We start from the raw sequence: 21,203 nt of genomic DNA on the forward strand, positions 1-21,203 counted from the left end.
GCCTGCATCCTGGCCCTGGAGATCCGGGTGTACTAGTCAACTGGGTTTACTCCACAGTCCACACTCTGCTCTGCGCTGTGCCGGAGGCTGTCCTTGGTGGACTGGGCTCCCGTCTCCTGCCCTCATACGCTCCTTCGGGCCTCAGGCAGGTAACAGCTTCTGGGTTCTGCACCATCCTTGATGGTCCCCTTCATCTCCACTCTGCCTCTGTCAACAGGCCCTTCAAAAAATATCTTTCACTTAAAAACCAGTTCAAGAGTCCCACCTGTCTTCTGCTTGATCCCTGACACATATGGAAGGAACCTGATCTGTACAAAGATTTTCAGGGCACAGTAGAGGTTCTGAACCCAGAAAAGCTGCTCAGTGGCAGGGTGGTGAATCAGGCACTGATTCTGCTCAAGGATGATTTTCCTGCTCCAATTTCCATGGCTTTTCCACATACATACCCTATGGCATTCACCAAGCACCTAGATGTGCCTACCTGCCCCAGATGGGGTGCTGCAGGCAGCTAAGGCTGGCAGATGGAGCGCCCTTTGTATCAGTTGGGTTCCTGGACCTTCAGAAACTCCCCAGGGTAGGTTCTGTATGACCCCGATCATGCGTCTCCACAGCAACTGCCTGAGGTCTCATTCATCAGCCGGGGCAGGCCTGGGTCACCGCGCTTCCATGTTCATTTGGGAGACAGATGCTATCTTATTAAACTGCTTCTTTTTGTCTTCCTATAGGGCCCAAGAGCCAAAAAGGAGCTTCCTCACGTAACCCCGCTGTCCCAAGGCATCTGAGCAATGACTCCTCTCTGCACGAATCTCAGGAAACCCACAGAAGCCAAATTCAAGCATTTGCAAGATGGCTGCTGCTGGAGATTGCATTTTATTTACCTGTCTATTTATTTACTTAAAGCTGAACTGGGTCTTCATTGTGGTACACGGGCTTCTCGTGGCGGTGGCTTCTTGTCATGGCTTGCGAGTTCTAGAACACGGGCTTAGTAGTTGTGGCATGCAGGCTTAGCTGCTGCATGGCATGTGGTATCTTCCCAGACTAGGGATCGAGCCCATGTCACCTTCATGGGCAAGTGGATTCCTCACCACTGGACCACCAAGGAAGTCCCGAGAGACTCAATTTTTGTGTCCATCCAAAATTCATATGTCAAATCCTTAATTCCCAGTGCAATGGTAGTAGGAGATGGGACCTTGGGCAGTGATTAGGTCATAAGGGTGGAGCCCTCATGAATGGGATTAGCGTCCTTGTAAAAGAGGCCCTGCAGAGCTCACATGATCCCTCCACCAGGCGAGGACACACTGAAAGCTGGCTGTGCAGGAACCAGGAAGTGGGTCCTCACCAGTGTCTGGAATTGCCAGCACCTTGAGCTTGGATGTCCCAGCCTCTGGAACGGTGAGAAACCCACGTTTGTTGTTTATAAGTCACGCAGTCTGTGGTCTTTCTGTGAAGGGGCGGACCCAGCGCCTCTGACTGCACTGTCAGAGTGACAGAGGTCTCTGCTCTGAAGGCCGCCATTGTCATTTCACAGCAGACGATCCTCCTCCTCTCCGGGAAAAAGGAGCTGAAATCCAAGGAAGTCTTCAATTTCTGCTCCCTCTAGCCAAAGTCCTCAGAGCACCTCAGCACCTAAACCTGGCGGGAAGAACCATTGTCCAGGGCCCGCTGCTGCCCGTGGGTCGTTCGGGCCCAGTGTGGTCCTCTCCCTGGGGCCTCCCTGGTCTGAGTCACTTTGCTTTTGTTTCTCCTCTGTGCTCCCCCTTCTCTGGTGATCCCTCTCCAGGGCTTTGGTTAGAAAAACTAATGAACCTGAAATTCAAGGGACTTCTCTAGGAGGCAAAAGTTTGAAACATCAGGACAGTAAAACTTTTTGATCATAAGGACATCTGGGTCTTGACTGTGATGACCATTTAAATCCACATTCTTGCTAATAAAAAAGTAAAAGAATAGAAGAAAAGAGTTGGATTAAGAGAATCTAGGTATAATTTCTAGTTCTGACACTTATTAATTGTATCACCTTACGCAAGTTACCTAACCTTCTAAACCCCAGTTACTTCCTCTGTAAAATGGGAATAATAATACCTGCCTTACAGGCTTAGTATAATAGACGGTTGTTATGTTTTCAGGAGTTAGTCAGTGCCCCCCTTGCCTTTTAAAAACTTTTCACTTGGAAATAATTTCAAACTCACAGAAAAGTGGCAGGAATAAGAATAGTGCAAAAATTGTCCACATACTGTTTACCATTAACATTTCACTTTAAATCTTTTTTCTTTTACACACGCACACAGAGTGAGGTTTTTTCTGAGCCAATTGAGAGTAAGTTACACATTTAATAGCCCTTCCCCCCGTATACCTCAACGGATATTTTCTTTTTAAAATAAATTATTTATTTCTTTACTTATTTATTTTTATTTAAAAAGCTTCTGCTCGCCCTCGGTCTGCGTTGCCGCTCTCGGCCTTCCTTGCCGTGAGTGGGGTCTCCTCTTCATCACAGTGCCCGGGCTTCTCATCGTGGTAGCTTCTCTCCTTGGGGAGTACAGGCTTTAGGCACACAGGCTTCAGTAGTTTCGGCTCACAGGGTTAGCTGCTCTGTGGCATGTGGAATCTTCCTGGACCAGGGATCGAACTCACGTCCGCTGCATTGGCAGGTGGATGTTTATCCACTGTACCACCAGGGAAGTCCCCTAAGGTACATTTTCGAAGAAAAGGAATCAGGATATTCTCTCACATCACTATAGTACAATGACCAACTTCCATAAAGCTGACAAAGACACAATACTTTTATCTAACTGAACATTTAGATTCCAGCTTTGTCAACTGAACCGCTAATGTTATTTACACCATTTTTTTCCGTTAGGTCAGGATCTAGTTTATGATCAGATATCACACTTAGCCATCATGTTTTTATAGTTTAACTTTTTTTTTGGCCTTGCCATGTGGCCTGTGGGATGACCACCAGAGAAGTTCCTAGTCTTCCCTTAATCTGGAATATTTCCACAGATTTCCTTTGTCTTTTATCACATTGACAGTTCTAAAATATAGTTTTTTGAATGGAAGTTTCCTTATTTGGGATTGGTGTGATGTTTCTTCATAATTAGATTCACGTTAAGGATGCCAGTCAGGCTGTTGTATAGGGGATGTGGTGTTCTCTGGATATCACATTTGGAGACACATGATGTCCATCAACCCATCAGTTCAGTTCAGTCGCTCAGTCGTGTCTGACTCTTTGCGACCCCATGAATCACAGCACGCCAGGCCTCCCTGTCCATCACCAACTCCCGGAGTTCACTCTAATTCATGTCCATCAAGTCGGTGATGCCATCCAGCCATCTCATTCTCTGTCGTCCCCTTCTCCTCCCACCCCCAACCTTTCCCATCATCAGAGTCTTTTCCAGTGAGTCAACTCATTGCATGAGGTGGCCAAAGTATTAGATTTTCAGCTTTAGCATCAGTCCTTCCAATGAACACCCAGGATTGATCTCCTTTAGAATGGACTGGTTGGATACTTGGTGATAACTTTGATCACCTGGTCAAGGTGATGTGTTACTCCATTGGATAGTTACCATTTTTCCCCTTGAAACTTACGAGCAATTTGAAGTAAGACACTTAAGATCATGCAGATATCCTGCTCCTCATTGAAATTTCCCCTAGCATGCATTTATGACTCTTGCCTGAAAAAAGTCTACTATTAGGACTGAAAAGTGATGATTTTCTAGCTCTGCTATTCCGTTCACATTTACATTCTAGTGTAAACAAGATTCTTCTCTTCTATACCACTTATTTATGTATTTATTTATAATCAATATAGACTTGTGGATTTCTATTTTTCCACCAGCAGTCTATCTGGTTACCCTGGGGAGGGCTGCCGTACTGCAAGCTCAGTATCAGTCTTTGCTGTAGGCCGGCTGAGCTCCCTCAACAATGGCAATAGCTGTGGACCAGATCTGGTTTCAATTTAGAAATGAGGTAAGGGTCTATGATTTTTCACTATGGTGACTGAAGTTGGCCTTCTGCTCATAGCTCTCTGTTCTTTCTAATTATACAAATCAAGTAATATTTTAATCGGTTGCTCACCTATTACCCCTGGTAGGGTGACCATGGGTATCAGTTTGACTGGGATGGTTCTAGTGTACACTTATTTCCCCCATGTAATCATTACTATAGCAACCTTTTCACTCTTGAAAGTGGCTCAATTTAGACAATATTTGTGTGTGCGTGCTAAGTCACTTCAGTCGTATCCAACTCTTTGTGATCTCATGGACTGTAGCCCACCAGGCTCCTCTGTCCATGGGATTCTCTAGGCAAGAATACTAGAGTGGGTTGCCATGCCTTCCTCCAGGGGATCTTCCCAACCCAGGGATCGAACTGTGTCTCATGTCTCCTGCATTGGCAGGTGGGTTCTTTACCACTAGTGCCATCTGGGAAGCCCAAGTTAGATAATAAATCCCAGGAATACCTTCCCCTTAGGAACACCATGATTTATTATCCAAACACCAGGGGTTCTTGCAGGTAAAGTCACCCTGGTCTTCCCACCTCCTTGCTGTCCACTGTGGCAAGTATTCCCCCCTGTCCCTCATGATCATGTGCTCCCACCTGGGCTTTGCAGTTCTGTGATTTTTATCATCTCCACTAAAATTATGGCCCTCAGTTCCACAGCAGCTTCTACCATACCATCAACCTTAAACTACAAGGACAGTCATTATGTCATGCTCCAAAAAAGAAATTTTCCTTACTAGTACACTCTTTATTGCCTTAGTGAAGAGTGTGTCCTCTGGGCCAGCCGAGGGAACTAGTCAGGTGGTGGATTCTTGAGCCATATATAATAAATGCTTCTAATAGTCCCTCCTTCCTGAATCTTCTGACCCCTTCCTCAACACTGCACATGGAAGTCTGGCTTTTCCACTTTGCTTACTGTAGGCCATTTTTGAAACAAGGCTTCAAAGAGCCATCCCAGCAAACTCTCCAGAGAGCTCCAAGCATCCTCGCTAAAATATTAAATCCCGAGTTCTGTGTGAATATCCCCAAATTAGTGAATTCTCCCAATTGAGCTTCCTGCTTCACCCCCACCCCCAAATAGAACATCTTCAAGATCCACTCCCACACACTTTTCTACAGTTCCTGCCAGTAAACGTTAGCCAAGTCCCACAAGATCTTTGGCAGGTATACTCTTTCTCCCTGGAACAGGACTTCTTCTTCCAAGTGTGGGCTGTGCAACTGCCTGACTCTGGGTTTTGGCAGAGGCAGTATGTGGCAGGGCCAGGTCTTGAGCAGAAGGGGTCGACAGAGAATGAGATGGCTGGATGGCATCACCGACTCGATGGACATAAGTTTGAGTGAACTCCGGGAGTTGGTGATGGACAGGGAGGCCTGGCGTGCTGTGATTCATGGGGTCGCAAAGAGTTGGACACGACTGAGCGACTGAACTGAACTGACTGAACTGATAAGGCAAAAGAATCTGAAAAAGAATACATATATTATAAATAAAATATATTTATATATGTATATACATAAGAAAAATATATATTATATATATATATATACACATAAGAATATATATATATAGCTGAATCACTTTTCTGTGTACCTGAAACTAACACAACATTGTAAATCAACTCCACTTCAATTAAAAAATTAAAAACAAACAAACAAAAAACCCCCTAAAACCCATAATCTGTCTGGCCTGGGTTCACTTGAGTGTTATATAACACAAAATACACAAAGAAATGGAGAACAGAGTTGGCTGGTCCACACAATGAGTACAATTCTCAGACGCAAAAGGATTCTGAACAAAAGGGCCCTTTTGACTTCCAGTCCTTTCAGTGGGACAGTGCAGCTCACATCAGAATCTGTCTTACAACCTCTTTGGAAAATTAACCATATCTCATAGCTGTCTTCTTAGACCGTTTCACTTGACTCCCCATTGCACCCCATACCCTGGGATGGAGGATGGATAGTTGGAATACTGGAGATAAAAAACAAAAGCGTTTCCTTCAACTGAGGGAAGTCCTGAGTGAGGGAGTCCTGAGATGCCTAGGCCAGGAAGATGATCGATGACCCTCTCTGGTCCCTAGGATCTTGACCCGGTTGAAGCAGGATCCAGGCCCTGGGTTGACAGGGAACTTGTAGTTGTTTGGATTTGGCCTGAGTGGGGACACTGGAAATTGATGCCAAGGACACTGACACTTGCCAGACACTCTGTAATGTTCACTAACGGGCCTGATCACTTGAGCTTCAGGAGCTCCCTTTTCTCCTCGAGGGCTTGTGAGGCCATAGTCTCTACTCTGCATACAGATCTGCATCCTGAAACCCTAGTCTCCTGGACTTGAAACCCCAGGGGAAGTGAGGAGAAAGAGATGAGTGAGAAAACGGAGGAAGGCTGTTTGAGGTGAGAATACAGCTCATTCCTCTAAGGCATGTTTTCCCCTAATCAAGAAATGAAAACCGAGGCAATTATGTATTGAGAGGATAACTTTCTTCCCATTCCCTAGTTTTTCCAGGTGTGCTTGTACTTGAATCTCTCAGATAATTTCCTGCCTGTTATTGTTAGGTCCATTTCCTCTGTCTATCCAGACCTAAGTTACTCTCACTGTGGAATCTGTAAAGTCCTGGGCCTGGGCTCTGTCGGTGATGCTCCAGGCCTCTACCTCAGCTTTCTTCTGAGCCAGGACCTACACTCCAGCACCCACCCCTCACCACACCCTCCTCTGAAAGCGAAGTTCCAGTTCCACATGAGCAACTAACCCGTAGCATTCAGAAACAGATCTGTCACCAGTGGTTTTTGATGATTACATTTTGTCCCTCTTCATTAAAAAAAAATTATCTATTTTAATTGAAGGATAATTGCTTTACAGTGTTGTGTTGGTTTCTGCCATAGATCAACATGAATCAGCCATAGGTGTACACATGTTGCCTCTCTCTTGAATCTCCCTCCCACCTCCCACCCCTCTAGGTTGTCACAGAGCCCAGGTTTGAGTTCCCCGAGTCATAGAGTAAATTCCCAGGGTGAATCTATTCACTTCCCTGGTGGCTCAGAGGTTAAAGCGTCTGCCTCCAATGCGGGAGACCCGGGTTCGATCCCTGGGTCGGGAAGATCCCCTGGAGAAGGAAATGGTAACCTACCCCAGTATTCTTGCCTGGAGAATCCCATGGAGAAGCCTGGTAGGCTACAGTCCACCGGTCGCAAAGAGTCAGACACGACTGAGCGACTGAACGGAACGGATCTATTTTACATATGGCAGTGTATATGTTTCCATGCTGCTCTCTCCATTTCCCTCCCCGCCCCCATAAGTCTATTCTCTATGTCTGCAGATGACTGCATTTTTAATTCGAGGTTAACCGAGCATTGCTGTCACAGCTGCTTTACCCCTCAAAGCTGGCAGGCTGGCCTGGAGTTTAAAGAGAAAGGCTATTACAGCCAGGTTCCAAAGTCTCCATAAGAGAGGAAGTCAGAGGATCACAGAATCTTAAAGCCAGAACAGACCTTGGAGAGTGAGCGATCTGCTCTTCTCTTTTCAGAAAGAGGCCAAGGCACAAAACAGGCAAATGGCTTGTCCTGGGTCACACAGCTTAGCCAAGTGATGAACCTGGCCTTAGGGCTAGCCCTCAGGTCAGGACTCCGGTGATCTTCCCCTCTCACCTTGCTCTTCTCTTTAAAAAGAAGTTGTCAAGACAAAGGTCTTTCCCTGGAGAGGACGGGAGGGCCTCCACTTCACCCTGGTTCTGAAGCATCTCTCCCTCCTCTCCCAAATCAGTAGCTGTGACAACAATGCAAACCTCGATGACCCCTCCCTCGCATATCAACTTGGGTGTAAAGGGACTTTATTAGTCTCGCTGGACTAATGTCTCACAAGGAAAGATGCTGAAGCTGAAGCTCCAATACTTCGATCACCTGATGTGAAAAGCCGACTCATTGGAAAAGACCCCGATCCTGGGAAAGACTGAGGGCAAAAGGAGAAGGGGATGACAGAGGATGAGATAGTTGGATGGCATCACCGACTCGATGGACATGTGTTTGAGCCAACTCCTGGAGTTGGTGATGGATAGGGAAGCCTGGCGTGCTGCAGTTCATGGGGTCACAAAGAGTCAGACACGATTGAGAGACTGAACAACAATAATGTCAGAGGGTCTATGGCTCTGTCACCTAGTGAGTTTGGGTACTTTGTAATGTGGGTTTTTTTTAAAAAAGTATATATATATGCATTGTTCCATCATGTTAACAGCCCTGCCTGAACCACCCATCACTGCCTGGTAGCGGCGGGTGAGTGTGTCCAGCAGGGAATGTGTCTTACCACAAGCCCTCGTCTACCTCGGGGTCACTTCTTGGGTGGCTTTACTTCTCCTCCGCTTCCCACAGTTACAACCCCGGTAGTACCACGACCCTTGGGGAAACTCGATCCTGAGTCCCAGGGACCCACGCTCCCGCCCCCGCGGGGGTCCCAGGACACCACTGCGATCGCGTTTCGCGCGGCCGCCCGGGGCCCCCTCCTCCTCTTGGGTCCCGCCCAGGAGCCTCCGGAGCCAATCAGAGCTCGGCGGAGCCCCGGGCCGTGAGAGTCCCGCGCTCGGGCCCCGCCCCTCTTTGTTGCGGCGGCCAATGGCCGCAGTCAGAACATCGGCGGCTGCCCGGGTGACTCGGTTATCTGTCACAGAATAACATTCGAGAATGGGACATGGAATGAGACGACGGCCGCAGCACCCCCCAGCCCAGGCCCAGGCCCAGAAGCAGCCCCCGCCTTCCCCGCCGCCCGGAGAGGCTCCGCAGCCATGAGGCCGACTGTCCGGAGGTGAGGTTCCGGAGCTGCGGTGCGCCCTTTCCCGCGCCCCGCCTGCAGCCAGCCCACCCCCCGCCCCGGGTGCCCGGCGCTGGAACTCGGGGAAGGAGGCGGGTGGAGCCACTGCCCCTGCGGCCGGGGGCCGGGGGCCGCCCCTCGCGCGCCCGGCTTCGGGACGGCTTCCTGGAAGAAACGCGGCGGTCTTTGCAAGCCGAGGCTACCGCTTGCCGCCTTCGCGGCAGCCGCGGGCGCTCACGTGCCGGCACGTTCTGGCTCGGCTCTCGGCCACATCTGGCGACCCAGGAACGTGCGGAGCCTTGCGGGGACCTCCGGTTCCTTCCCGCGGCGTGTCTTTCTTCTTCTCCCTTCCCCGTCCGCTCCGCAGCTTCCACGCTCCTTGTATTTCCCTCCCGTGGTTTAGGTGGGTGTGAAGCTTTGTGGCAATATCCAAGTCGCCTTGCTAGGTAATTGCAGGGCTGGAAGCTGGTGTGCAATTCCCTGGTTGGGGGTGGGCTCTGCCCGCGCGCAGTGCGCAGCGGACAGTGAAGTGGGGGATCCAGCAAAGCCCCACTGCCTTGGCCACGGCCCCCTCCCTGGTCCCCCTGGGTGTCCACTTACCCGTGGTGTGTGCTGTGTCTTACTGATTTCAGGCACGGCCCGTAAGCAGAGCTCTGGCCGCCGCTCCCCCTTGGTGCGTCCTGCGGCAGCAAGAGGCATGGAGAAGGCCGCCCCCGCCGGGCGCTGATCCCCGCGCTGCGCCCGCCAGCACACGCCCCCAGCGCAGCCCTCCGCGTCCCCCGTTCCGGCCCCACCATGACCGGCTCCGCGGCCGACACTCACCGCCGCCCCCACCCCAAAGGCGCCAAAAGCACCCGGTCCCGGAGCAGCCACGCGCGGCCCGTGAGCCTCGCCACCAGCGGGGGCTCGGAGGAGGAGGACAAAGACGGCGGGGTGCTGTTTCACGTTAACAAGAGCGGCTTCCCCATCGACAGCCACACCTGGGAGCGCATGTGGCTGCACGTGGCCAGAGTGCATCCCAAGGGGGGGGAGATGGTGGGCGCCATCAGGAACGCCGCCTTCTTGGCAAAGGTTAGTAGCTCCGAAGGAGGGGGTGGGCTGGACAGGGATGGGACCATTTTACCTGTACGTAGTGTAACGAATAGAAGCGATTTCCATTTTCCTGGTCCTGCTGCAAACTCCCTTCCCCGCCTAATTCTTCCCGCCAGCTCCCACCCGCTTTGCTTAATGGAGATGTTTGTCTTGGATGTCTTTAGCAATGGGAGAGAAAAGGAAGAGGGCTTACTGTCCTGGGACTGCGTGGTCGACTTGTGCCAAGGTTTCTTTGAATCTGGAGCCAAATTCTGTTATTTACTTACCCTGTGTACATCCTCCTTCAGCGAAAACTGAAGCCACCAGGTAGCACCAGCGATGCCAAGAATGCATAGACTCCGGCGGCATCACGCCCCTCTCACGCTCTTTGGAGTCTCTTGGTTCCTCTGTGGTCCCCTCGAAAATGATTAATTAGACTGTGAATCAATTTACAACCAACCAACCAGTCAGACTTCTCATCGTGAATCATTCCTAGACTTTTTGCCAATTTATTATTATTTTTTTAATGACAATGTCTTTCACCTCTGAAACTTGCAAAAGAGTCAACCCTCACTTTTCCCAGCTTATCTGGGCTCTGAGAAAAAAGAAAAAAAGGGTTTTAACTGTGACTTAAAAGGGACTTTCCAGTATACGTGATGAATGAATCTCACAGGATAGAGAGACTCAGGAATGAAACTCTTTCTACCTTGGAGAGAAGCCAGTGAGCAAATTGAGTTTGGTGGCCAAGGATAATGTTTATAAAATGGAGGGACATGTGCAGGGGTCTGTATGTGAAACATCAGAATGCAAACTTGAGGAGGAATGCCGCAGAGCCTGGGGGCTATAGCATGGCAGATGGTCTCCCGTGCACCCTGGGGACTCTGGTATGGCTGAGAAGATTCCTAGGCAGGCCTAGGAATGCCAGACCCGAGACCTGGAAAGCCATCTGGTCGAGTCCCCAACCTGGAGCATCTGGTGACCTGAGCCTCTGAGCCTGCAGGCCAGAAAGCTGTGTGTGCCCTTGGGGAAAGTGGCAGAGCCTGTAAACTTCCTGTGGCAGTTGGTTACAGTGTTTTATTACCCTGCTGGTCAAGGAGATCTTTCATTTTGCTCAAAGAGAATCTTGCCTGCTTTCGTGTCAGCTGTAATTACCTTTGCTGAGTCCTTCTGGAGGACTCAAAACCTGAAAACATCTCTGGTACCAATGTGCAGTTCTGACTTCAGAGTTAGTCCTTACTTAAGTGAGGCTTTCTGATTTAGCATCCCAGCACCCACTCTGCTTCTAACTGTGACTTCATCCTTCTCCCGACATTGGGGGAGGGGACCCCTTTTCTCTATAGGAATCAGAGAATGTCAGCGTTGGTAGAGATTAATCCCTGCCTCTCAGCAAAAACCCTCCCTTTTTCTGAACACCTCCTGGGAATGGAGGGCTCGCTACCTCACAGGGCAGCTTCCAGGCCTGGCCAGATTTTGCTTTCTGGGGAACTCTTAAACTGGAGTCCTCCCCACCCCACCCCTCCCCAAGTTCTGTGTCATCAACAATTCTTTTGCTCAAGAAGCAAAGGGCAGAACACATGGACTTCCTGTGCTACTCACAGCTCCCTTGAATGTTACGAGATGGTTCTCTTGGAGTGAGGGGAGGACTTGGAGTAAAAAATCAAGCAACTGGATCCTACCTCTAGCTTCGTGACCTAGATCACTCATTAAAAAATCTCCCGCCTTCGTTTTCTCATCTGTAAAATGGGAGTAGCTCAGACAGGATGTAAAGTTCTTTCCAACTCTCAAATCCTGTGGGGTTTTGACCAGTTAGTCTTCAGGTTTCCGGTGATCTGTGCAACACCAGCGGGTCACTGGACTATTCTGCATCTTCCTTTAATCAGTTTGTCCACGGGAAGTTCCTTTCACCTTTTTTTTAAATGTATCATAGTTCCCAGATCAACTCACTTTCCTTGTCCTCTTTCTAGGACAATTGCTACTTTGTCATCAGTCAGTCCCGGAAAGCAAGCACAATATGAAACACAATATTCTGAATGTTGTCTGAGCAGCTTAGAACATACACCACTACTTCCGAAGACCTGTACTTTGATACTTCCATTATTGTGGCTGAATTCTGGGTTCTTAAAAAAGAGAGTTCTTTCTTTTTTTTTTTTAATATAGTGGCCATATCATATTGTACTTTCACAGTAACACTAAGGTCACATGAGAGCTTCTGCCAAGCCAGGACAACCCCAGCCTGAACGTGGGCATCGGCTTTTTGCCCTAGATAAAGAGCTTCTCTTTTCTCTCCTATGTGGTATCATGATGCATGGTTCTCCATCATCACGCCCATCATAGCAGCCTCTCTCTCCTGGTTCTGACATCCCCCGAACTCTGACCCTGCACAGGCCCTGGGATGGGGACAGCTCTTCTCTTTTTTAAAAATTTGTATTGGCATTTCGTTGCTTGACAGTGTTTTGTTGTAAATCAGCTACATGTGTGCATATATCCCCTTTTCAGATTTCCTTCCCATTTAGGTCACCACAGAGCATTGAGTTGAGGGAACAGCTTCGAAAACTCCTGCTTCTAGGAACTGCTGATTCAAGGGCTATACCTGCACTCAGCAGTTTTTCCTCTGGGGCCAAGTCCTTTTCTCTTTTAATCAAATCAATATCTTGCTGAAGAATTTGTACAAAAGCAGGGGGTAGGGGGAGTGGTGGTAGAAAAGTTGGAGAGTTTCAGGGAGATTAACCTTTTGGTGGGCTTCCCAGTTAGCTCAGCAGTAAATAACCCTGGTGACCCACTCCAGTACTCTTGCCTGGAAAATCCCATGGATGGAGGAGCCTGGTGGGCTGCAGTCCATGGGGTCCACGGCTGAGCAACTTCACTTTCACTTTTCACTTTCATGCATTGGAGAAGGAAATGGCAACCCACTCCAGTGTTCTTGCCTGGAGAACCCCAGGGACGGGGGAGCCTGGTGGGGTCACACAGAGTCGGACACGACTGACGCAACTTAGCAGCAGCAGCCAATGCAGGAGCTGTGGGTTCTATCCCTGGGTTGGAAAGATCGCCTGGGGAAGGAAATGGCAGCTTACTCCAGTATTCTTGCTTGGGAAATCCCGTGACAGAGGAGCCTGGCAGGCTACAGTCCACGGGGTTGCAAAAGAGTCAGACACAACTTAGTGGCTAAACAACAACAAACCTTTTTTTTTTTGACAATTGAATATGGATTAAGAAACAAAAGAAGTGTGAAAGACCTAAAAGGAGGACTGAATGACACTTCCTTTCACTACAGGCATTCTTTTAGTAAGTTCTGCCCAGAGATCCACGTGCCCCCCCAGGGAAGTGGGGACGGATGTCACCTGCTTTGCGATCTTCCTTCCAAATGTGTGACCTCAGGCCTCTGTCCTACTGGTTACTGGGTCTGACTGACTAAATGAAAGCCAGGGTTTTTTAGATTTTTTAGGATAGTGCAAGAAAGCAGCACGAGTTAGTTGGCTGATAATCAAGGTTGGGAAGGAGAGGCAGAGAAGATGGCTGGCTCAGAAAAAATCAGCTGAGCCAACTAGGAGTCAGCGCCTCATGCTGCTTAACTGCCGGGAGCCCGACTCTCCTGGGGCAGACAAACAGATGGATTCAGCGGGAAACATCAAGCTGTTTCTTACAGACGCCATGTTTTTGTAACTCATCCTCACATTGATCCCAAATTGGGACATAATTCACCTTTAGTGGACTCTGCTTGGCCTGAGTGAAGAAGTGTGAGGGCTGTGGAGCCAGGGTTTGCTGCAGTCAGGGCTCCTCTCCTGCTGCCTGCTGACACATACAGGCAGCTCACTTTCTCCCCTGTCTTGTGTTCCAAACCATCAGTCCCCCCTTCCTGCTCAGCCTGAGGATGTGACCCCTGACCTTCATACCAGGTTACCATCAGCAGATTTCTGGGGCCCAGCCTGGGCTCAAGAGTGATGTTCCGTGCTCCCCTCCAGCTTGCCAGAGAAGATTCTTCTGCCTGGGACCTGCACAGTGTATGGTACATTTCCAGGGCAGGGATGGCAAAAGGCTGTGCTTTCTCTCTGTACTTTCTTGTCAAAGACTCCTGGTGCCCGGGGCTCTCGCTGCCTCGTGGCTCCTTTCCTTGCTCCCCCTTCTCGCCACATGGTGATGTGTGGGGATGACACACACTGTCCACATCCTTGCTCCTTGCATGCTTCTGACAGGTCATGGCGTTTGGCAAGGATGGAGTGAAAGAGAGCTTGTCCGCAAAAACTAGCCTGTGGTTTGTTTCCTTTTTCTTCTTGAACAACCATCTTCCTGTCCACTCCCCTTCCCCCACCCCCTGACCATAGGCACAGTGCCTATGTGGTAGGAGAGGGTGGTTTAGATTTGTGCCCTCTAGATTCAGCCTTCTTCAGCTGGGATGTGGCTTGAGAAAGTCGGATGCAGGTAGCAGGAGGGACTTGACAGGGACAGGAGACATCTAGGTTGAAGTCTCGGGTGAATTGGGGCAGGAAAATAACAGGAGAGACTCTCAGGACCCCAGTCAGGGAGGAGGAGAAAAAGGAGTGTTCCCTGGGCTTTTCATGAAAAGGCTGTACCAGTTAATTTTCCCTGGTAGGATGCCACAGGAGAGCATCATACCAGGACTGAGTATGCACACTTCAGGAATATTTCTCTTTATTGGAGAGGCAAAAAAGTGATATTCTGCAGTGACTTTAATTTGCAATTCTTAAATTGTGCACTGAAACATTTAAAAAAATATTTATTCACTATTTGCATTTCTTCTTTTGTGAACTGTCTTTTCATGGTCATTTTAAAAATTGTGGGAACATATAATTTACCATTTTAACTGTACAGTTCACATTGTACTTACAATTAAGTACATGAATTACTTACATTACTTACATGTAAGTTCACATGTGCTTACAATTAACTTCATGAATGAAGGATATTAACTCATGTAATTCACATTGTAAGTAGGTTTACATTGTTGTACAGCCGTTACAACCTTCCGTCTACAGAAGTTTTTCTTCTTCCTCAACTAAAACTTTGTGCCCGTTAATCACTGAGTTCTTATTTTTCCCTCCTCAGCCCCTGGCAACCACACTTCTATTACTACTTGTCTCTATGAATCTGACAGCTACATTAACCTCATATAAGAGTGATCATTCAGTATTTGTCCTTTCATGACTAGATTATTTCACTTAGCATCTGGTCTTGAAGTTTTGGCTTATATAGCAAGTGTCAGAATGCCCCTTCCTTTTAAGGCTGCATAGTAATGCATGGCCTGTACACTACATTGTGTTTATCCATTATCTGTTGGTGGACACTTAGGTGTCCATCTGGGTCATTTTCTTTTTTTGAAAATAGAAATGTGCCTGTTTTTATTGTAAGCTTTTCTATATTACCTTCATGACCGTATACTTTAAAGAGACTATTTTTTTAAATTTATTTTTTTATTAAAGGATAATTGTTTTACAGGGCCTCTTTCTTTTTAAAAATACTCATTTGTTCATTTATGCTGCAGCAGGTCTTAACTGTGGCATGTGGTATCTTCAGTCTTTTTTGGGGGCATTCTGGCTCTTTAGTTGTGGCCTGTGATATCTGGTTCCCTGACCAGGGATAGAACCCGGGCACCTGCCTTGGGAGCACAGAGTCTTAGCCACTGGACCCCCAGGGAAGTCCCTGGGGCCATTTTCTTTTCATGAACACCTGGAGAGTTTTATTAACCTCTTCGAAGTGTGAACTCTTCATGAATTAAGGGCATTAACGCTTGACCACCACGTATCCACAGGGGGACGTGGACGTTTTCATTCTCTTCCTTCAGGCTGAGAAGGCATCTCTGTGATGCTCCTGAGTTGAGCCTTCAGGGGCTCAAACTCTGCTGATTCTGTTTTCCAGTTCCTGAAAAGTGGACACCATTCGGACTCCTCACCCCCCACCAAGTCTAGACCCCCTGAAAACACACGACTGATGAAAATGATAGCACAGCTAACACTTAAAGAGCCCCGTGCGCCGAACCCCAAGTTGCCTGCTTTGCACATTAGGTCATATGATCCTCACCACCAGCCTGGAAGGTCTGGAGTAGGCGGTATTCTTTCTTATTTTATCAAGAAGGACCTGGAGGCTTAGAGAGGTGGGGGCAGCTCTCACCACAGGATTTAGGTGAGAAAGCAAGCAGCCTGTCTGGTTTGCCGTCCGGCGGCCTGGGGGGCGTGGTTGGCCGGGGCTGACCCAGCCTGAGCCCCGCCAGCTGTCCCAGACGGCAGGGTGGGCTGGAGCCGGATGACCTCATCCCCTCGGCGGTCCCCTGCTGGGGTTTGGGGAATGTGGCCACGGCTCCTGCACTCGCTCTCAGCCGGGGCTGAGGTAAGCGGGCAGCTGTTTTGAAAAGCCCTTGGGCGCCACTGGGCTTGATATTCTGAGGACCAGCTGCCCCCTGACTCCCACCCCCAGCATCCGGCTCTTGCCGGCTCCGTCGGGCTTGGGGGAGTTGAAATCACTTGGTGGTCGGCCCCGAAAGCTGACTCAGAACCAAGTGGCTCTGGCTTCCTCAGGGCTTTGGCCAAGGGATGTCCCTCGGGGAGCCCTCAGGTGGCTGGTGACTCTGGGATGTTTTCCCATGGTTCCCGTCTTTTCTACTAGCTTTTCTACCAGCCCTGCTTCTCTGTGTGGATGTGTGCCCGTGGCTTCATGAACTGTGCCCCTGCCCTCCTCGCTTCCCCTGTGCCTGTCTCACCTCCCGCCCAGAGCTCGGAACACGGGAGGCGCGGAAGAAATGGTTGTCCGCGTCTCCCCTGCTTCCTCACTTCTGTATGAAAACTCTGGCACTTTCTTACACAGAATTCCGGGTGTGGGTAGATCTGTGGATGTTACTGAAAAAAAAAACAGGGACAAGCTTCCCTGTGTTTGCTAGGGCAGAAACACAAGGACACGCTTCGTATTTTGACCCCCGGGGGTTTGTGGGGAGGGCCATGTAAACAAATGTTCAGATGGGAACATTTTGCTCCCAAAAATGACTCTCCATGACAGGAATGTGATTTGAGTTGATACGTCGTAAGCAAAATGTTTGCAGAACAGCTGTGTGAGCATGTGCACTCCAAGTCTCACATTTTCTTTTTCTCTCAAACACACACACACACACACACACACTACACACACACACACACACACACACACACATTGCACCTTGGCTGTGAAATAGGATGTGTGGCTAGTTCCTTTTTAAATAAAAGCAGCGGAAGGTGTAGAAGTTCGAGGAACCTCCTGCTTCAGGCCCAGAGGCCCTGTGCCCTCCAGCTGGATGTAGAGCCTGAGCCTGCAGAGCTGGGGACAGAACCAGGGACCTTCGTGGGCCGTGTCTGGCTCCAGTGCCCACTGGCTGTCCAGCTCTGCCCCCAAGTATCTTCACCAATGGCTTCCCCTCCATCAGCTAAGCACTCCGTCCCCAGGGTCTCCCCTTCCCTGTGTTCTTCGAGTGGAACTAATCTGACCTGCAGCCCCTTCTGCTCCTCCCTAAGCGACGCAGGCCTGCTCTCCCTCCTACCGGAGCTGCCATCCTGCATGGCCTGGGGAGCCCTGTCCTAGCATCTCCCCACCAGAGATGCCAAGGTTAGAAGGAAAGTAAAGGAGAAACTACCCCCTTTCTTCCCAGGAGTGACTGGGTTAGAAGCACTTGCTTATTTTCGCTCTTGGCCTGGTTGGCGGGGTGGCTCAGAGCTGAGTGCCATCTCAGCTCCAACTTCCTAAGAGGCACTTACCTGCCCTTCTCCATCCTGGGTGCTTTTGCTTCCTTCGAGTCCATAGCGGTGGGCAAGACCTTCAGACACTCAGTGTTGACCTAGAGGCAGACTAGGAAGTGCAGGGGAGACTGGTGGCCAGGAGGGGTCAAAAGGTAAGACAGCTTCTGAATTGGAAGGGGTGCCCTTCCCTGGGAAAAGTGGAGACAAGAGGGGAGTCTTTACGAATGCGCTCGGGGCTGGACTCAGTGAAGGGGTGCCACGGGCGTTGCAGGGGGTGGTGTCGAGGAGAAATGCTAGGTGTAGTGCCATGTTGCCTTCCTTCGGGGCGCCATTCATCTTGTATTCAGAGTTGCCCTGGAGAAGAGCATAGGTTACCCCAGCCACGCAGCAAAAGTGTCATACAATCGACGTGTGAGGATTAATGGAGCACCTTGGAACATCCCAGCCTGGGAGGGGAGCACGGGACACTACAGGACATGGTCCTTGGCCTCAAGAAGAGCGGAGGCTCCTGCGGGGAGACAGGCCGTGTTCACACAGCACAGAGAGGCCGTAGGGAGCCCTTGTGACGACCCGGGGCGGGGTGTGTGCCAAGGGAACACAGAAGATGTCGGCAGGGGACTGACTGGTCTGGGGAGACCTTATCCTGGAGGCACCAGTTGAATGGGTGCCCGGGGCAGGGTGGCCAACTGGGAGCAGCTCTGTGGTGGTCCTGACCCTTGGTCCACCCCGAGGCACTGGGCCCCACAGCATCTTCTTGATACGACCATTTCTACTTCTCTGCAGCCTTCAATACCCCAGGTTCCAAACTACAGGCTGTCAATGACGATCCCAGAGTGGCTCCAGGCGATCCAGAACTACATGAAGACACTACAGTATCCTTCCAACCAGGGTCAGAGGAGAAGACCCAGCCAAGGGGATGGGCATGGTGATCGCAAGTCTGGTGGCCTGTCTGTTCGCAGATGGTCAGCAAATGCGGTGTGAGGTAATGAGGCCGGGGACGGAGGGACGCCGTGATGTGAGAGTCCAGGAGTGACACTGGAGGGCCATCGTCGTGATGCTCAGACCCTCTCCCTTTAAGCGGGGTGTGGGCCAGCCGGCAAGGGGCGGCCAGGCAGTGGTGGGCAGCGCACGCCCCTGCTCCTCCTAGCTCATCCTCTTTCTCTCTCCCTCCTCCCTCCCAATCCCCCTTGGCTCCTTCCGTCTCTCTTCCTGGACCAGCTTCCTTTTCTCTCTTCTGTTTCCTTTTCTTTCCTCTCTCTCTTTGGCCTGATCCTAACCACGCATCATCAACAACAAGCCCGTCTGGTGCTGCCTTTCGCACCGGGTGCTCTTGTTCCACTTTGAACGAGTGCGTGTGGCTCTGGGCTGGGGTCCCTCTCCACTTTGCGTGAGTTTGAATAAGAGCCAAGGAGCCTTGTGGTTCCCAGCTGGGTGCGGACCAGCCAGCCGTGGCTCTCTTTTCTCCTCGGATCTAAGGAGTATCTGCAGTCAGGATTAGATCAGTTCTGAGCACCTGCATGAGCTACGTTGTAAGAACCAAGGGGGCAGAGTCAGATGGTCCCCTTGCCACGGCTGGTGCTTTATTCGGGATAGGGTCAGACGAGAGCCAGGCTGAGAGCGATGTGAGTGAGAGGGAGGGGCTGTCTGCCTGAGTGAGTCAGGGAGCATCTTGGCTCAGCCAGCGTTGGGCTCCCTGCAGCCATCCTGGCCCCCAGCACGTGGTCCATGAGGTCAGGCCTCTGCTGACCTCTGTCCTTCCTCCCTAAAGACAGAGAGCTTAGCAGAGAGGATTTCACAGGGCACTGCACACGTGTCCCACCTGCCCCGGAAGAGGCCTCCCCTCTCTGCTACAGGCAAGAAGCTTTCCTGTGGACTTGCGTGTTTCCCCTGAAGGGAAGGGTGCTAGCAGATGAGAATTGCCCCTTGTTTGGGTGATCCCTCTCAGTTCCTTCACAGACTATGAACTCCCTGCATGGTATTTTCCCAGTAGAATCCTAAAGTAATATTAGGGATAGAAAGTAGCACCAACCTCCAAGGGTCAGGCTGACAGCCCTAGCCCGGGAAAGGCCGTCTGATTCAGTGCTGATCGCCAAACTGGGAACTCGCGTGGGGAGCTCCCTGTGGCCCAGAAGCATAAACTCTTGCCAGAATCAGTCTGAAACCCCAAGAGCTGAGCCTTCCTGTATGTGACTGACTCCTCACAGAACATTCCAGAAGGTGACGGAAATTAGAATTTAGAATTGCCCACCCTACTTCTACTTGGGGCTTCCCTGACAGGTAAAGAATCTGCCTGCAATGCAGGAGACACGGGACACTTGGATTTGATCCCTGAGTTGGGAAGGTCCCCCGGAGGAGGAATTGGCAACCCACTCCAGTATTCTTGCTTGGGAAATCCCATGGACAAAGGAGCATTGTGGGCCACAGTCCTTGGGGTTACAAAGAGTTGGACACAACTGAGCCACTAAGCAGGTCCCTTCTACTTAGGACAGGGTCTTCACAAGGACATCTGGCTGGAGATTAAAGAGGATAAGCCTGGGGAGAAATGCATTTTGGGGGCACGTTTGCATGTGCTTTACATATAACTGCTCTTTCTCCCATAAACCCTGCAGCACACTCTCAGTCCTGAAGAATCTGCTTTTTCGTTTTTCTTTTCGCTGACCTGTTGTGATGGTCGCTGACCTGGTTCGGTGACTGCAAAGGGCCAGAGAAGCGAAAACACGCCCCATGCTGCCAGATCAGGTTCCAGGTCACCTGGTCGTTGGAGTGTCCTCTCTGTTCTACCCTCTGACCAGCCTTTTATTTCACAGTTACACGGGCCTTCCTAGTGCTTTGTCCTGGACTCAAGGACTGGTGCTAGGGTATGGGGACCGCTTGGGGCCAGCCTTGACTGTGCAGGTTCTCAGCTGGGGATGCAGAAGGGTGAATCCTGCCTTCCCGTCTGTCAGCCTCACAGCCTTGGCCAACAGGAGTGCTGGCCTCGCACAGGATTCTGGGAAGTGAAGTCTCTAGTGCTGAGCTCTGTTGTGTGGGGTGCAGCCTTCTGAGGGTGAGGGTGAGGTCTCTCTCTCTGAAGGCAGCCGTTTACTGGAGGTTCTCCTCCCCAGCCCACTTTGAGGGCTGATAGCTATAAGGGACTGAGAAAGGATGGTCAGGTAATTTTTTCTTAATTATTATTTCGTTATAGGTTTGTCTCACTCTATGCACTAGATGTGTAAACTAGATATAAGCACGGAGAGACATCTGCGTATATAAATAGAACTTTTGCCAATTGCATTGTACTTTTACATTCTTCCCTGGTGGCTAAAAAAGGTGAAGAAAGTGAAAAAGTGAAAGCCGCTCAGTCATGTCCAACTCTTTGTGACCCCGTGAACTTTACAGTCCATGGGATTCTCCAGGCCAGAATACTGGAGTGCTGTTTCCTTCTCTAGGGGATCTTCCCAACCCAGGGATCAAACCCAGGTCTCTGGCATTGCAGGCAGATTCTTTACTGTCTGAGCCACCAGGGAAGCCCAGAAGATAAAGGAAGACCCCCTGGAGAAGGGAACAGCAACCAGCTCCAGTATTCTTGGCTGGAGAATTCCATGGACAGAGGAGTCTGGCGGGTTATAGTCCATGGGGTTGCAAAGAGTCGGAC

At 50.1% G+C, this 21,203-nt stretch overlaps 1 protein-coding gene across 1 annotated transcript in view; it reads left to right on the forward strand.

Annotated features, from left to right (window-relative positions):
- Positions 1-8,603: 8,603 nt before the first annotated feature.
- VASH2 (vasohibin 2) overlaps positions 8,604-21,203 on the forward strand; it is a 41,424-nt gene continuing 28,824 nt past the window's right edge. The window contains exons 1-3 of the mRNA XM_055419060.2: positions 8,604-8,780; positions 9,419-9,857; positions 18,353-18,441. Coding sequence (XP_055275035.1) covers positions 9,582-9,857; positions 18,353-18,441 — 365 coding nt within the window. The 5' untranslated portion in view covers positions 8,604-8,780; positions 9,419-9,581. The remainder of the gene's footprint in view (positions 8,781-9,418; positions 9,858-18,352; positions 18,442-21,203) is intronic.

This window comes from Moschus berezovskii, chromosome 17 (genome assembly GCF_049115385.1).
Source record: "Moschus berezovskii isolate FMDL1 chromosome 17, NW_MosBer_1.0, whole genome shotgun sequence".
NCBI lineage: Eukaryota > Metazoa > Chordata > Mammalia > Artiodactyla > Moschidae > Moschus > Moschus berezovskii.